Source organism: Dermacentor variabilis, chromosome 1 (assembly GCF_050947875.1).
Source record: "Dermacentor variabilis isolate Ectoservices chromosome 1, ASM5094787v1, whole genome shotgun sequence".
Taxonomy (NCBI): Eukaryota; Metazoa; Arthropoda; class Arachnida; order Ixodida; family Ixodidae; genus Dermacentor; species Dermacentor variabilis.
The window spans coordinates 229,759,632-229,777,152 of NC_134568.1; the positions used below are offsets into that span (position 1 = coordinate 229,759,632).

General features: G+C 39.9%; 2 protein-coding genes across 4 annotated transcripts in view; one reads left to right on the forward strand and one right to left on the reverse strand.

The window, feature by feature from the left end:
• LOC142558382 (sulfhydryl oxidase 1-like) overlaps nucleotides 1-7,087 on the reverse strand; it is a 136,650-nt gene extending 129,563 nt beyond the window's left edge. The window contains exon 1 of the mRNA XM_075670528.1: nucleotides 6,699-7,087. Within this exon, the coding sequence (XP_075526643.1) occupies nucleotides 6,699-6,948 (250 nt within the window). The 5' untranslated portion in view covers nucleotides 6,949-7,087. The remainder of the gene's footprint in view (nucleotides 1-6,698) is intronic.
• Nucleotides 7,088-7,298: 211 nt separating this feature from the next.
• The window catches only part of eEFSec (eukaryotic translation elongation factor, selenocysteine-specific), a 94,975-nt gene continuing 84,752 nt past the window's right edge, over nucleotides 7,299-17,521 (forward strand). Inside the window, exon 1 of one of the 3 annotated variants that reach the window (XM_075670534.1) lies at nucleotides 7,299-7,686. In XM_075670534.1, the coding sequence (XP_075526649.1) occupies nucleotides 7,416-7,686 (271 nt within the window). In that variant the 5' untranslated portion in view covers nucleotides 7,299-7,415. Of the gene's footprint in view, nucleotides 7,687-17,126; nucleotides 17,242-17,521 lie in introns of those variants that run through there. The other 2 variants (XM_075670537.1, XM_075670540.1) reach the window with 2 other exon arrangements.

Here is a 17,521-nt window from a genome sequence, read left to right on the forward strand (position 1 = left end):
TTTGAGGCTTTGTAGCTAGGTCCAATCACGTTTGCTAGGCATTTAGAAAGTAGGAATGGTGACAGTTTTCTTATGGTTGTGTTGCCTTCACTGTGACGAACATGGTACTTTGGAAATGTGTCTTGGTTTGGTTTCAAAAAGAACTGGAAAGTTGCTCCGGTGCACCCTCTTTTCAAGGGGCAATCTTGGAGGGGCGAAAAGCATTTGCCGTGTAAGTCTTGGTAAATTTGGCAGCGATGGTGGCCACCCACCACCTAGCCCAACAAGGGAACGCTACTAGGTTGGAAGAATACCAGCAGAAGTCAGCCATACATCGCCGTTATAACCTAATATAATGTAACCCAAGGTTGGATAACTACACCAGGTTAACCCTTGCCGCCGGGAAACTCGGAAGTGAAAAGAAGTGAAGAGAAGGCAGCAAAGATTGAAAGCGAGAGGAAAAGACGAAGACTGATGATGAGGACAGAAAAAGGTGACTACTGATTTCCCCTGGGTGGGTCAGCATGGGGGTGCCGTCTACGTGAAGCCTATGTCAAAGGGGTGTGTTGTCTCTGCTGAGGGGCCTTAAAGGTCCAAACACTCAGCATCGGCTCAAACCTCAGGATACCCTTTCCTCTGGAAACAGCTAAGCCACACATGGTTAAACGCGGGAAGGTCCAACTCTCATGCGCTTTGGTACATGGTGTCGCAACACACCAAACGCTGACTGACGCAGACACCCCTGCAGGGTGTGAACATTTCAGCTAAGTTTTCAATAGTGCATGAAACAGGAGCTATCAAACTGCATGTAAAGACTAGATTCCCCTCTTTCTGAAGACAAGGCTCCTCCCTGCCATTTTCTAGACTGCCGGCCGGCTTCCAGCTGATGTCAGAAGACAGCAGCCCATAGACATCGGCCATAGGGCAAATGTTTTTTTACAAGTTACTTGTGCATGTGCACCCCCTGCCAGATATGCCACAGACCATTAAGAAACAGTGCCACTACTTTTTACTCTTGGATACTATCTCAAAAATTGCCCAAACATTATATTTGTTACTGTGCACTCAAATGAACATGTTTTTCAAGTTTCAGAAAAAGGTGTTTCAGGGCCCATTTAAAAGCTTTGCAATAAAAATTTGACACACAACGTCATTCTCTCATTTGCATAGTACAGGTGAGCGGAGGGGAAATGAGGAAAATAAATATTGCCCTCCTAATTTATTCATTCATAATATCTCAAAAATTGCCTGAACATTATATTTCTTACTGTGCACTCAAATGAATATGTTTTTCAAGTTTCAGAAAAAGGTGTTTCAGGGCCCATTTAAAAGCTTTGCAATAAAAATCTGACACACGATGTCATTCTATCATTTGCATAGTATGGAGCTTGGCAATGCCTCAGCTTAATTCCAGAAATCAAGTATTCAATGCAGCTCCACATGTAGCAACAACTGCAGCAGTATGCAGCAGTTACTTGCAGCAGTGAATGTGAAGAGCAGACATATTGTATGTTGTCTGTACTCAATGATTTATTCACTGTTCACTGCATACTTCATTCCCTTTACACCAGAAAAACACATAGAAGAAAAGCAAGGAAGTCCCATTTCAGCTTCTAACTACGGGACCTCCTTCTGTATATACATATGGCAATTATGACGTAATAGTTCTGCGGAAGCCTGCAAGGTGGAGAGAAGTAATTAAAGAAAAATGAGACAGCCACCCAATCATAGAAATTGCTACAAAGAAACCCATATGGGTTCCTTGAAAGAGAAGTCTCACAGTTGAAGAAAAATTCATCCTGGTCCGGAACTTGAACCCAGGACCACCGCCTTTCTGGTGTAGCCATTCTGCCATCTGAGCGGACCAGGCGGCTAGCAGATGGCAGGGCAAAGTCACATTTGGCAACAACTTAAAGCAAAGGCAAGAGTTACGTCAATATTACTATTACGTCAAACTCTTGCCTTTGCTTCGAGTTGTTGACAAATTCAACTTCGTCCTGCCATCTGCTAGCCGCCTCGTTAGCTCAGATGGCAGAACGGCTGCCCCAGAAAGGCGGTGGTCTCGAGTTTGAGTCCCGGACCAGGACGAATTTCTCTTCAACTGTGAGGCTTTTCTTTCGAGGAACCTGTATGGGTTTCTTTGTAGGAATTTCTATGATTGGGTGGCTGTCTCATTTTCCCTTATTATCGTAATTATCCGTTTTTGACATAAAATAAACTGATTGTAATTCCGATTCTGAGCCTGTCTAAATTTTGCTTTCCAATTGACTAGGCACAAAAACAAACAATAATGCATCAAAAGAATCACAAGCGCCATTAATTATAGGCACTACATGCTACTTCACCTTGACTGTGCCAAACATCCATCTTGCTCCTTTTTATGCTACTTTCACACACCTTCCAGCTCAACTTAGTATGACAGATTGTTTTTGCTTAGCTGCCTTCATAATGCTTTTCTTTTTCTAAAGCTGTATTTTTCTCAAAAAGAAGAAAAGTAGACAAAAGGGCACACAAACAAAAAGAAAAAAATACTGCCCATCCTTTTGTTCTACACAGATGTGTGTAGGTAGTGATCAGGAAGCCCCGCTGTTTGCAGTTGACCCGTTTCCAGTGTGACGTCGAAACACCACCAAATGAAGATACAATCAAAAGGCCACCTTGGAATAAAAGGTTTTGTAGCACAATGAAATGTCACGGCATTGTTGGCTTACAGCCTCTGCCATGAACAGGTTACTAGAATCCAAAACATATGCCTTTTATTTGCTTATATGCCAAATTCTTTATTCACATAACTTTCACTTGCACACAGTAATTTTACAATTATTTTTACATTCAGATCAGCATAGTAGTAAACAGGAACAACAACTAAAATCAGAAAATATGCTGGAAACAACTTACTAGAAACGCACTACAGCAAAATCACAACTGGAAGTTGAAAAACAATCACATTGCTGTTTTTAAACAGCCTCCTCTCATCATTTCAATTATATTATTACAGCCAATATGACACCAACGCAGTCTTTCAACAAGTCCACTCGTCAAAACATTGGCTACTGCTTTCACCTTCTCGTTTTGCTCATATTCTTGAATTTCCATAACAATGTTTTCCAATGCACTAAAGTAATTCTAATTTTATAGATATATAACTCAGAAATGCATTTGAATAGACAGAGTTGTTGAGACATCCAAGAAATCAAAAGTGCTACAAATTGCTAGTTACAGGTAGGCAAAAAAATAATAATACTTGAAGATCAGAAAGGCTTTGGCATGTGCAGCATCAAAGCAACAAACCTAGCATCAATGTGGGTATTGTTTATGGAAGTAGAATTTGTAAGGTTGGCCGAATGCAATCCTTTCTAAATAAAACCACAACCTTTGCACGCCATCATATTTTTATCTTTATATGACAAGTGCGCATGTGCGTTCAAGTAACCAAGAAGAATACATGTCAGAAAAAGAATAAAAGTCCGCACAATAATGGATACATTTCCGTGCCCAGCTGCTGTTATAGCAGGTGTTCTTGCCAGCCTCTCAATCAAAGTCATGTCTTCTATAGGTGCTTTATGCAATGCTTTAGCACTTTTAAAGAAGCACATAACAGCTCAAAAACTTCTTCAGCCGTATTCCATGTGCCACTTGTTCATTGCTTTACAACTTATTGCCTGCACTTTATTCTGCCTGAGAGGCATTTTATGCCACATGGTCAGGAGATTGTTTTGAACTCCGCATTAAAAAAGGAAAAATAATTTAACTACAAACCTGATTGTTAGATTTTTTTTCTTTTCTGTTAAATGTAGGGTTCAGCCTTTTCAGTTCTTAATTTTTAGTATTCAGCATACATTTTTTTTACCTGCTCTATCTCAGAACACAATTTTCGCTTTCTATTGGATACTTCTTTTTCACACTCAAAAGTTTAGTGTCTTCTCTCATAAAAAATTTTACTCACAGAAAAACTTATTTTTTATATATGTGTGCATTTATATATACCTCTCAGGCACTGTGTGCACATTTGCGCAAACCAGGATAATGCATCAAAAGCCACAGTGCTGATGAAAATAGTGATATTTAAAATGTGTCACACACTTCCTGAAACACTTCTGACTGGACCTGTGCTGCAAGCTTGAATAGTATGTGTAAAGTTCTTTACGAAAATGAGTTGTAATGTAGACGGGTCAGTGTTTCCTCTCAGTGTCACAATGTCATCATGTAGCAGTTTCCTCACTTTTGTTGTCTTCCACAATGTTTTATATCAGGGATATCTTTCAAGTGGCTGGACAGTTGCTTTCCAAGTATGCCAGACATGAAATACTTGTTTCGCTTATCTGGCACCCATGTAGAAGCTCTTCGCATTCAGTCCTCATTATGTAAAACTCACTGAAGCATATTTCACTGCAATGTAATGAAACACATACATAATGAAATATGCTTCAGTGACTTATAACTGAAAATTCTTCATCACAGGGAATCAGATGCAGCACAATCACTTTATCCTAAGCTAACAATGACAATAAAACTACTACTTGGGCGAGTTGGTTTATACGTAGTGAAGCCATTATAGTGCAAAGGAACATGGAAGAGGACAGGGCACCATGGGTGCTAACTCGCAACTGGTTTACTGGGTCATCCGAGAAAAATAGGAAATAATAGATACACACAGTATAGTGCATGTGTACATGTTCTTCGTGGCAATGAAAAAGAAAATTCGAAAAGGCAAGTCTCGCAACCAAATAAGCAGATCGACATGTCACTAACAAAATCTGTGTCACTTGTTTTAATGTGATAAGCTTCCAAAAGTTCACGAGCAGCAGTATCCTTACTTCTGCCTAGAATCTTAAGCTTACGCAACCATTGTTTACAACTGCAGGCGAGGCAGTGTGCAGGAAGATGCGCACTAAAGGCAATGTACATCTGCCTGCGCATTGCCTGGCCTACAAGTGTGAACTGTGTTTGCGTAAGCTTAAGGTTCTAGGCAGAAGTTAGGATACTACTGCTTGTGAACTTTTGGAAGCTTATCACATTATAAAAAGAGGCACAGATTGCGTTAGCAACACGTTGATCTGCTTATTTGGCTGCAAGACTTGCCTTTTTGAATTTTCTTTTTCTTTGCCACGAAAAACATGTACACACGCACTAGTATACTGTGGGTATCTATTATTTCCTATTTTTCTCGGGTGACACAGTAAACCAGTTGCGAGTTAGCACCCATGGTGCCCTGTCCTCTTTTATGTCCATGTTCCTTTGCGCTACAATGGCTTCAATAACAATGACAAGTAGTGCCCATCTTTAATCACTTACCAAGTTCAACAGTAACCAGACGAATAACACAGGTTAAGTAGACAACAAAATGTTTGTACAATTTAAAAAAATGATAGTGAACATAAGGCTCCCCTCCCATGCCTCCAACCTCATGCCTTCCATCAAGCCAAAACTAGGCCAGGATAACATCATGATGGCATCACAATGCTATCCCTTTTTATGCTTTATCATGCAGTGGTCCAAGCATAACTCCACCCACAGTTTCACTGGGATCTGCCAGCCATGAATGGTGGGTGATAAGCAAGGAAGAGAATCGAGCAAAAGGAATCTTTACATCATACTGGCACCAGACACCGGCCATGGTCGCATAACCAATGAGAGCCTTGCCTTTCAAAAACTGTAAAATCTTGGTAGGAATTTTTTACTTCTATTGTGAACATTGACTTTAGAATTTACAGGCCATTAAAGGCAAATCTTGCTAGTTTTTCTGAATGGTATGTGTTTCTACCACACTTAGAGCAGCATGAATTGCTGCAACTGTCAGCGACTAGCTTGTGGTGGGTTTTTCTTCCACTAATTATTTAGCTAGCAGGTGTAGACTGGCAGTTTCACAGCATCATATTGGCTTCTACTGTTGCTCAAAAGCAAAGCATAGTTCTAGTGCCTTTTCTACTATGATGAACGGGTGTTGCAGTCTTGTTTCCTTAAGGTTCTATGAACCTTTTTTTTTTTTTTTTTCTGGTGGCAGACAAGAAAAAGACATTATTCTTTTTTAAGAAAGGCAGTTCAGAAGATGGCTAGTTACTGCATTAGCAGCCAACATGTTAAGGGGACAAAATGATTAACTGGAAAACACTGCCAAAGAAATGAAATTCAAAAAAGGTGAGAACGTGTGGCAGTTGCTGTGCCATAGCTATGATTTTGAAAAACCAGTGCCAGTACGAAGCACAAGGCAATGAAAGGACACACACAGGGCGCTCTGTGCGTCCTCTCTTAGCCCTGAGCTTCGTCTTAGCGTTGGTATGCCGAAACCTAAGCTATTATAAGAGACACTGAATAATAGCCAAGTCAATATCATCATTTCTAATTAAACTATTCGTCATAAATGGCGTCAGACATAGCGATTACCAAGTTCATTCCTGCTGTAACTTGATGCCAATAAGTTCACATGACGCTACATGAGTATGCGCCGAAGACAACGCAATCATAACCGTTTAAACATTAGAGCAAAACCCGCGACTTTTAGCTTTATTCTCTGTCTAGCATTGCGTGTAGTACGAGCGTGGACGCATTTGTAAGGATCAGCGTTTTTCTTTTAATCTGCAACCTTAAGATAATATGCGGCAATGGGACACCACAAATCTAAGGCGCAGAGCAAAGCAAAGCAAGAGCATCCGGTTTCAAATGTCGCGTAGATGCGCGCCATGCTCTTTCATAAACTGTTCTTAAAGAAAAGTACCCACCTGCAATGTCGTTGGCAAATGCCTTAAATATCGGAGAGAATTTGATGCAGTGGCCGCACCAGTGGTTGTAGAACTGTACAAGCCAAGCATTCTCCTTGTTGAGGATTACCTTATGGAAAGTCAACGTATTGAGGACCTGGAGCGGCATGGAAGGATCGTACAAGCTCGCAGATTCAAGCGCGGAATTCACGCTGCCCAAAAGCAGGATCCCAGCGCCCAGAAAAAATGATAACATAATACTACCACTCATTCCCCTACGCCGTGGCGTGAACAAGCTAACACTTCATCGCAGCAGCAAAAAGCCGACAGCCGAGAAAGAAGTTCCTACGTTCACGCATGCAACAGCCGACACAGAGCTAACCGCGCAGTGAGAAGGCAAAGTGGAGAAATAACGCGAAATCAAAAGTGAAGGGGCACAGTGCGACCTCTGCGTTCATTTACACGTCATGCAAACACGTACCAAATGTACCTCAATTTTCTTCCATCTCCTTTGCGAACAAAAGAGAAAATAATTTAACAAACAATGTTTTTTTCCGGCGCCTGAGCAATAAACGATGGAAAATCATACGGAGTGGAAGTGCTGACCGAAAACGAGAAGACGGAATCCGTCCAAGGCATGGCCAAAACAGTTTCGATTCCCGGACATGTGTTAGTGGCGGTGTTTACTGCAGTGCTTGAATATTATTGTGATCCTGTCGGTCGTTTTTATTGCTCACAATGGTATTAGATACATTCAACCTAAATGTTGGAGTGCTTGGACATGTGGACAGTGGGAAGACGTCTCTGGCAAAATCCCTGAGCACGACGGCGAGCACAGCGTGCTTCGACAAGAACCCTCAGAGTCAGTCGCGTGGCATCACACTCGATCTCGGTTTCTCGTCTTTTCAAGTAGAAGCTCCCGAGCACTTGCAGAGCCAGTGCCGACATCTTCACTTCACTCTTGTCGACTGCCCTGGACATGCTTCGCTCATACGTACAATTATTGGCGGTAAATAATTCCGATCTGTTGCTCAAACCGCACATGCGAGATGTTTTGATGATACTGTCCTCGATATCAAGGCTGAATCGCTAATAGTGGCTTAACATATACTCAAGTATCGTAACAGCTACGAAAAACTCTACACATTTTGCAGATAATGTATTTAAAAAAAAATAAGGTGCATGTTAAGAACACTTAACTGCGACAAAGAAAAGCCGATCTAAGGATGTGCTTGACGCCACTATAATGTTGTGCTTGAAAATAAGCTCTGATAGGCAGGGGTGCTTCAATACAGATATTACTTCTTGGTCATTACTTCCATATACTCAAGGCAAGCGTGTAATTTATTTATTTATTTATTTATTTATTTATTTATTTATTTAATAAATAAATATATACTGCCAGCCTTCAGAGAAGGCCGTGGGCAGGAGTGGGCAGTAGTACATATGAAGAAATGATTAAAAATAAGAAGGCAAGAACACATTACACAAGGCTCGCACCACGCACTGAAAAGCCGCGAAAGACCGATAGTTTGCACGTCGCTTGCATACAAACCCGTGCTACAGGTATAAAATTATACACTGATATATTGACAGAGTGCTTGACAAGGAAAGATTAGATCAGAACACGGACCATTCAAGCTGCGCATGCGCGTCGCACGATATGACAAACTGCTGTAATTCGTCACTTATCGAAGCATTTTGCGGGAGAACCATTTCGCGAGATAAGTGTTGCTGAAAATCGAAGGCTGATGGAAGAATTATAAAGCACTTAAGAATGACTGTACGGTGGGTTTCTCGACAATGTGTGCACTGAGCCGGTTCAATTCTCGAATAGTTCGAGGAAAAAATGAATTACTGAAGCAATCGGTTCTGCAGGCGAATTAACTTTTTTCGAGTGATTTCCTCGAGTGGAACGACGAGTCACCTGTTGAATGTACAATTCCTTGTTGATACGCAGATTATCATGATATATTAAATACATATATTTCAACCTATCACGATGACGTCTTAGTTGAAGTGTTTTTAAATAAGCTTTTTCTAGCAGCTGAGTCGGAGATGTGTGCCAGCTGTATGAATTAAAGATGAATCTTATTGATTTTCTTTAGACACTTTCGAGTTTTCTTATATTTACTTCAGTAAATGGGTCCCATAAGACGGAAGCATATTCAAGAATCGGCCTAATAAATGTTTTATATGCCAGTAACTTTATTTCTTCTGTCGACTGACGTAGGGAACGTTTCAGATACTCAAGCTTCCTCACGGCCTTTTTTTGTATGTAGTTAATATTTGTGTTCCACCTGAGATCAGACGTGATCATGACACCCAAGTATTTATAACTCTCTACTGAAGAAAGACTGCGGCCATTTATTGAATATTGGAAGTGTAGGGGAATCCGTTTTCTTGATATTGTCATTGATACAGTTTTCTTCTCATTTACCTTCATTTGCCACTCAGAACACCAACGGTCTATTTTAGGTAGAGATGAATTTAGAAGAGCCTAGTCATTCAGCCTGGTGAATTACATTATATAATATACAACCATCAGCAAACAACTTAGTTTTCACTGGTATATCTTGAGTAATGTCATTAATAAAAATTAAAAAGAACAGTGGTCCCAGGATGGATCCCTGCGGTATGCCTGACAAAACTGGGGCCAGACTGGAACTAATGCTGTCGATGGAAACACTCTGCTGTTGCAATGAAAGATATGCTTCTATCTAGGATATTAATGTGATGTTCTTGAATATTGATTTCATTTTGACAAGCAGTTTAGGATGGGACACGCGATCAAAGGCTTTCTCGAAATCTAAGAATATAATGTCTACCTGGCTTTGCTTATCTAATGATGCGGCAAAATCATGAACAGTTTCCAGCAGTTGTGTTACCGTCGGCAGGTTCTTGCAAAAACCATGCTGTCTGGAATCGATCAGGTTGTTATTTTCAAGAAACTCCGATATATGTTTAAAAATGACATCTTCAAGTGTCTTCCCACATGTGCATAAAATGGAGATAGGCCGGTATATCGCAATATGTGATGGATTTTGTGATTTAGAAACGGGGACAATTCTTCCATACTTCCAATCATGTGGAAATTCCGCTCGCCGTAAGGATTCTTTAAATATTAAGGTTAAATATTTCGAGCACCATTCGGCATACCTAATGAGGAAGGCATTCGGTATGCCGTCTATTCCAGGGGATTTTTTGCTGTCCACTTTCAAAAGAAGTAAGAAAACACCTTCCTCAGTTATTGATACGTCACCTATAGCAGGGAATTCATGAGGTAGTGTAAAGTGTGGCTGATTGCAGTCATCTTTCGTGAACACTGAACAGAAGTAATCATTGAATGAACTCGCGATGGCAAAAGGATCCGTAACAGGTCTACCATCAATACATAGATTCGATATTGTACTCTTTTTTGTTTGAAATGACGCCAAAATTTTGCCAGGGACGAAAGAAGAAAGTTTTTCATATTTACACTGTGATAATGTTGCTTAGCCTTTTTCATAGTGTGTTTTAACTGTTTGCGCATGTCGGAAAGTTTTTGCGCGGTATCTTCGAAGGGACTACTACGAAATTTCTTTCGGATCTTTTTCGTCTTTCGTCCCAAGTGTACAATGTCTTTAGTCATCCATGGGTTTGAGCGTTGCACACATTTCACTCGGAATGGTACGAAATCTTGTATGCACCTTAAAACAAGGTTCTTGAAGAAAAGCCACAAGTCATCAACGGAAATTTCCCCAGACTCAGAGAGAACAACAAATTGTGAAAACGAGATATCAGGCTAGTCCAATATACTCACATCATCAGAACGAGCAAAAATTGGTACCATAGATGCCCGTTTCTTGATTTTCTTTATACAATTCAAATCTACATATAAACTTACCATCTTATGATCGGATATACCTTCAAGAACATACGTTTTCGGACTGCGATTAAGGATGCTATTGCTGACAAGAAAGAGATCTAAAATAGACATGGTTTCCCCTTGTATCCATGTTGGTTCGGTAACTAATTGTGTTAGTTCATAGAAAAGGATAATGTCAACAAAAGGCTCAGCAGAGCTACATAAGGGGTCGGGGAATTTACTGTTCCAGTTTATGGACGGTACGTTAAAATTCCAAGAATAACTTTTGCTAGCGCATAAAAATTCATTAAGTTTCTGAAAAAAGGAATTACCTGAGTTAGGCGGCCTGTAAAACCCTGCTACTACTAGACTAAGGTCATCAAGGAAGACTTTTAAGATTACGTTCTCGATACCAGGTAATTCTTGTGCAGCAGCACTTTCACTGATGTCCGTAGCCGAGTTGTGGAAGAAAAAGTACTTGTGCCAGACCTTGTTGCTTCTTTTTATTTAGTACAGAGCAAGTCAGCTAAAAAGCAAAATTTGCCGCTTCGTCCAATTTGGCCATACCAACACAGTTGCACACAGCCCTCATAAAGACCGGTAGCTGCGTTTCTGCTTTTGATGGGCTGATTTTGTGACAGACGTCACAAAATAGGTGCACGATGACGTCATGATAATAGTTCTTAAAAGGCCAGTACAAATCATGAGTCAAACACTTAACATGGCAATGCATTTCTATACCTGCAACCAGTCAACTCTGGTTGAAATATTTTAAAAAGTGTCGTAACACCGCAAAGCCCACCGTATCAGTTTTGACACAATGAATTTGATGCCTAAAAAGTCTGATTTAAGCGTTGGAAACCCAATGTAGAGCCCATACTAGCATTTTGGCTGTGCTGGAGGGAGTTTTTAGTTGTGGATAGTTCAGCAAATCAATTACTAATTAAGTAATTACCATACTCATAATACATTTATTAAATTATGATTTCACTGTTTTCTTCGTGCAAGTATACACTCCCTTGCCAGAAATAAATGTAAAAAAACTGTTTTAATTTTCTTCGGTGTACATAGAATTGTGGTTGGGTTTTGTGGGATTAAAAGAGGGTACAAGATACTACCAAAAGGTATTTAAGTTACTGTACCAAATACTGCTTTGTAAAGCATTTATAAAATGCCAAAATAACCAAAAGAGTATTTAAAATGCAGAGTATGGTATTTCATGTACGTACAAGTTTTCACCGTACATTCTAATGAAATCGAAGAATTGCAGAAAAAAAAAACATGCCACTGCTTGGCACCATACCGATGATTCTTATATGCAGTGCTCAATGAGATTATCTTGAGCGATGGCTGGCCAAGGGGTGTATTCTGTAAGTGTCCACTTAGTGGGCATGTCCATTTCTTCTTCTGTTGAAGTTCTGATTGGCTGGAGGTGCCTTTCTCTTTCTCATGTATACCCCAGTCCAGGCAATTGGAACATCAGCAGCAGATGAAATGGACATGCCCACTAGGTGGACACTTACACACAGCCCCCCGCCCCCTACTAGTTCTTTACAGCCACTGTTATAGCTCATTGGGAGAGCACCAGTTGTGTGTGATGTCTTTTAAAATATAAACACATTGTTTTCCCACTTCTATTAGGTGAGGAAATAACATCTGTTGTACACAGAATTTTTTTTTCACTGAACGTAGACTTTTTCGGCTTGTTCGTGTAACGAACCTCGTGTTTTCATGACTTCACTAACCAAAAGAAAAGCAGTGCTAAGAAATTTGTGTTCCAATTGCCTCACCTCAGCATAATTGGTGTACCATCTGGCTCTCTTTGGAAACTTCTTTGACAGATTAGGTAACTTTTGCATTTATTTGGACCTACTGTATTAATGCCCTGTGTCTATAAATCGCATTGGCTTAACCTTTTCTGTTACCTCTTAGTAGCATTGTTGACAATAGAACCATTACCCACAACAACAAAAGTGGCACAGTGTACAGGACATGACGAGAGGGCAAGAAATGATAGTACTAAACTGTCAGCCAAATGTTTATTGTGAAAGGAGTACTGACACATATTTTGAAAGATTTAAAAACCAGTGGCGTACCAACTATTTCTCGAGGGGGGGGGGTGCAAACCGCACACGATCTGACCTCCATCCCCTCTCTCTCTGTCTGTCTCTCTCTCTCTCTCTCTCTCTCTCTCTCTATATATATATATATATATATATATATATATATATATATATATATATATATATATATATATATATTGTAAATTACTATTAAAGTAAGTGAAGTAGCCTGAAAAGGTTTCTTTCAGTTATATTTATATTTAACAGACATAGACCTGTTTATCAATCACACATGGTGAACTGTGGGGGCCTGAAAAGTTGTTTGAATTTGCATTTGTTTCTTGCAACTATATAAAATCTCAAGATGATACAGGGACAAAAGGTAATGAGTGCCTGACAGAGGTTTCAGATCCTGCTCAGTAGAAACAGTACAGTGTACATAAAATGTGCACATTTGCTACAAACAATTTTAGTAATAAAACAAAGGGTTTTACTTGGTGTTTAAGTCAACAGGACAAACGTATCACTAGTTTAGGTAATAGTTTTGTCGAGCTTATACACAATGAAGTACAATCAACATAAATTACTTGCAATATTCACAACAAAAAAAGACATATAGAAAGATATAAAAAGATAAATATATATATGACTGTTCCATTTGCAAATTTGCCCGCTTTGGGGGTGGGGGGGCACTTCTTGTTGGGAATTTTTAAAAGCCAGTAGTTCATCAACACATATGTTACTCTGCCACAACATTTACCAGGGGGTCCTTCCTGCCCTCCCCAGTCACTTTCCACTAGATTTAATATCGGTTGAGTTCACAGTTCTCCTGGAGCAACGGGGTAAATTCTTTTGTTCGCAAAGTGTATTGATAAAGCTACGGATCGGTTGCATGCTTAATTTACTGTAAATGTCATAATTAGTCCCCTATCTTAGACATATTGCCCATAATGCGCCCTTTATTTTTGCCAAATATAAACAAAATGTTGTGTTTAGTTCACCAAGGACATTGATCAAACCAAGTCAGAACATGTTATGAAACCTTAAGATATGGAAAGGAAAACGATGACTCAGTAATTATTTGCACCGCTTCTAATCAGACCAGGAATGCAAAAATTTTGTCATACATTGCATTTACCATGTCCCCCCTCCCCCTTCCACAAAATATAAACCTGTTGTAACCTACAGCTATGTCAGGACACTGCGAAGCATAGCTGATAACAACCATATCACATGCTTGAACACTTGAATAAGTAATTTTTTACAAAGTTTATGTTTGGTCCAACTGCATTTAACTTCGCACATAGAGTTTCCATAGCGTACCACTAATTTGTGCTAAATTTGGTCTTGGTAACTTTTAGAGTTCTGCCAGGGCAGCGGGCTCAATACTTCCCCACTCATCAGACACGCTTATAACAATCTAAGGGGTTTGTGTACATACTTTATTGCGAAAGCCCCAATTCGCCATCTATTTTGAATTTCACTTGCACATTACCCATTGACTTGCCCTTACAGCCACCAAACATAACGACACTGCCTCCTTCAATGAGGACACCAGGTGAAACTAATACATCACGCATGACAAAAAGAGGTTTCAATAATTATTTGTAACACTTCTAAATAAGGCACAAATGTTAAAACTACGCTACATATTGTACTTCAAATGCTGCCTGTTCCTTCAAAGTATAAAATATCTTATTAAATGCAGAGTTCTCTTGGGACTAGCTAATAGCAGCTGCATGTTACTTTTGAACACTTGCTTACACTTTTTTAATGCTGTAGTTGATCAACATGCATTTACCATCAAACATAAACTTGGCATGTTGTTCTCCTTATGTTCGCAAAATTTGACCTCAGTTGTAGTTGTAGTGATGCTAGCTTAGCCGTTTAAGTATTACACCGCTCGTAAAATGGGGTAATAACGCTTTGGACCGCTTGCATGCATATTCTACTGGAAAATGAGCATTTAGCCCACCCATTTGGAACATTGCCTACACATTGGCCATACTTTACCTCAGATATAAACAAGGTGCCTTGTTAAGCAACCCGAGAATGCCGGACAAACAAACTACGAATATCGTATGATGCACGAAAATACATGGAAAAGTGGGAGTATAGTACGCTGATCCACAACACTTGCATGTAAAGCAGGAAAGTGAACGTTTCGCAACACATTGCGTTTAAAGTTCTCTCTAACGTCACGGAATTTCAACCTTCTCTTATACTGTTGTTTTAGGAGCCTGGGAAACATTTCGATTAGCGGCAGTATGACACCCTGGAATGCTTCAATGAAAAACTTTCTACAAAGGCTGTAATGAGCCTACATAGAATAAACATTTGTCGCTCATCAGAACATTGATTCATACTTCCAATAAAAATAAATACCATGCCCCGCATATATATATATTTTACTGAGGATACTGAGGCAAAACAACTAAATGCTGTGTATAACGCAAAAAAATTGAGAGAAAGGGACTATTCAGTAACTGTTTTCAAAGCACATAAGCAACCTACACAGTGCAAATTTTCAAGATGTGTTCATCCACACCCTGTCGTCTACTCGGCACCTGCTTGTCATTTTGTTGATCTATGCTCCACGGTTAGCGAATTGGTGCAACAAATGTTTTGGCATTGTGACCATAAGCTGGTGTGTATATGAATGTGATAGTGGGGCTTTGTTTTAGCTGTATGCTTTCTCAACAGTTTCTTGTAGCCTCCTGAGCCGCTAGTAAAGGCGAACGCCCTTATAATTGTTGTTCACCCACGCCACATCGTCTGCTTGGCATCTATTTGGCGTTTGGTTAATGGTATCATTAGATACCATATTAGAGCAGAGTAAAAAATCAATAATGCAGTGAGCAATTAGCCCTTTATAGTGTTCCACGTTTTCAGCTGATCACCAGTGCTAATGCTGTGACATCACCTGCTAACTGGAAATCAAGCTTTTACGCCTTGGCACCACCTCTGTAGTTGTAGCAGCATCAAACAAACAGCTCATCTCAATAATGGCAAAACATACCTACTGCTTCGCCTTCATCATGAGATGAGATTAAGAGATGACAGATTTTACCAGGTATTTCTTGCTGTCAGGGCGAAGAGCTAGTGACAAGTGCATATTCGTATTGCAGCGGCTGGTCTGGGCTATATGGGCACTGCCATGCTGCTACTTAATCACGGTTATGGTGGCTATTATAGTTATTGTCGGTAACCACCACAATAATTCGTGATGTGTGACATGCATGCACAAAGGGCTTAACATGTCACGTATCGCTGTACTATATCATGTACCAAGCAAAAATAAAACGATCTAATTCTGCCATTAATAAGACAGTTGCGCCCAAAACTACATTCCACTGCGCAATAATATTGCCTGTGTACACCCCGTACCTTCGGCAGTGCTGCAAGTTATGTGTGAGATAGAGTATAGTGAGTGAAGGATGGGAAACACATATTTCAATTTGATACTGAAGTTGGTCTTAGAATTCCTGGCTTGGTGTCATTGACGTTATTGTGACATCATGACGCAAAGCAATACTTGCTGGCATTGCGTAGTAATAATCCTATATATTATGATCTTGCTTGTCAAAAAGCAAGGGTGCTGCTGACAATCTGGCAGTGCTCGCATGCGGTAGCCACAGCAATCACAGGAATGGAGTGAGCCACTGCATCATGATGTCATGATGCATCCACCTCTTGGGTACCAAAACCATGACTGGTTTGTAGAAACAAGTATTACAAAAATGATTTATGTCGATTTATGTCACTGTGATGCTTGCCAGTGTATTTTATAATGTTTAGAAGGTTTAGACCTTAATTTAATGCAAGAAAATGACAGGTTGAAAATGACATGTCAGTACCCCTTTAAAGTCTGCAATATATGCTCATTTCACTTAGGACAAATGTGTGTAGCTTTGTCATGTCCTTTATGCACATTTATTTTTGCAGTCTTAAACCAGGTATCTAGTTAGGCTTCTTATGAGATTCATTCATTTTACATGAACTTCCTCAGGTAGCAGGAGGTGCTGCATTTGCAATTCATTTTGTTGGTGTCGCATGGCAGCATCTGTATGTAGCCATTCATTTCACATTGTGCAGGCTTTGTGCAGAGAAACTTGTGAGAGGGGTGGTTCTGGCTTTGTGCAAAGGTTGCTGGGCTTATTCTGCACTACCACGGAACGGGCATGAATTAGTTACAAAGCATAGCGCGTATGCTTCATAAACTTGTGCTGACATCATCGCAGCTGCTAAGCTGAATCACAGCCAGCATCGTGAAAAACTTCACCCTAATCGAATCTGCCTATCTCCAGATTATTTCTACCAGCGCTATGGAAGCTGTGAATGGTGCTCCAACATGGCCAGTATGGCATCACATCCAAGCTACCTATAAGCAGATTTGGGCTTATTGCGTTATCCCTGTCACATATAGTGTTCTGCAGTTATTTGTCACAATGTTTTTGGACTTGGGCTTGTTTACATACTTTTGATTTGAAAAACGATAAGCGTGTGTAACATATATTCTTGCTTTCATATTTCTTCTAGTTTAATAACTTCTGCAGCTCCTCAACTTGTGCACTGATTCAAGTGTGCAGCCCTCGGGATGTGTAGAAAAAGTTATCACCATCATTGCTTAAGGTTACCATGGTGATCAGAGATGGTAAGAAGTTCTTAACCAGTTCAGATCAGTGTCTCAAATAAATTGATCAGTCTTTCAAAATGCTCAGTTTCAAAATGGGTATTCTAGGTACAATGAATTCTTAAGTGTAATGAGACAACTTTTAAAATAAACTGGCCAATATTAATTTCCCCCTCATTGTGAGCTTATTTTTAGACACCGAACAACACTTCTTTGTGTTGTTTCAAAGCAGCTATCTGCTTATTGGCCAGGCTAGATATGAGTACTTTGAAGAAATCACCCCAATTAGCACTCTTTTGCA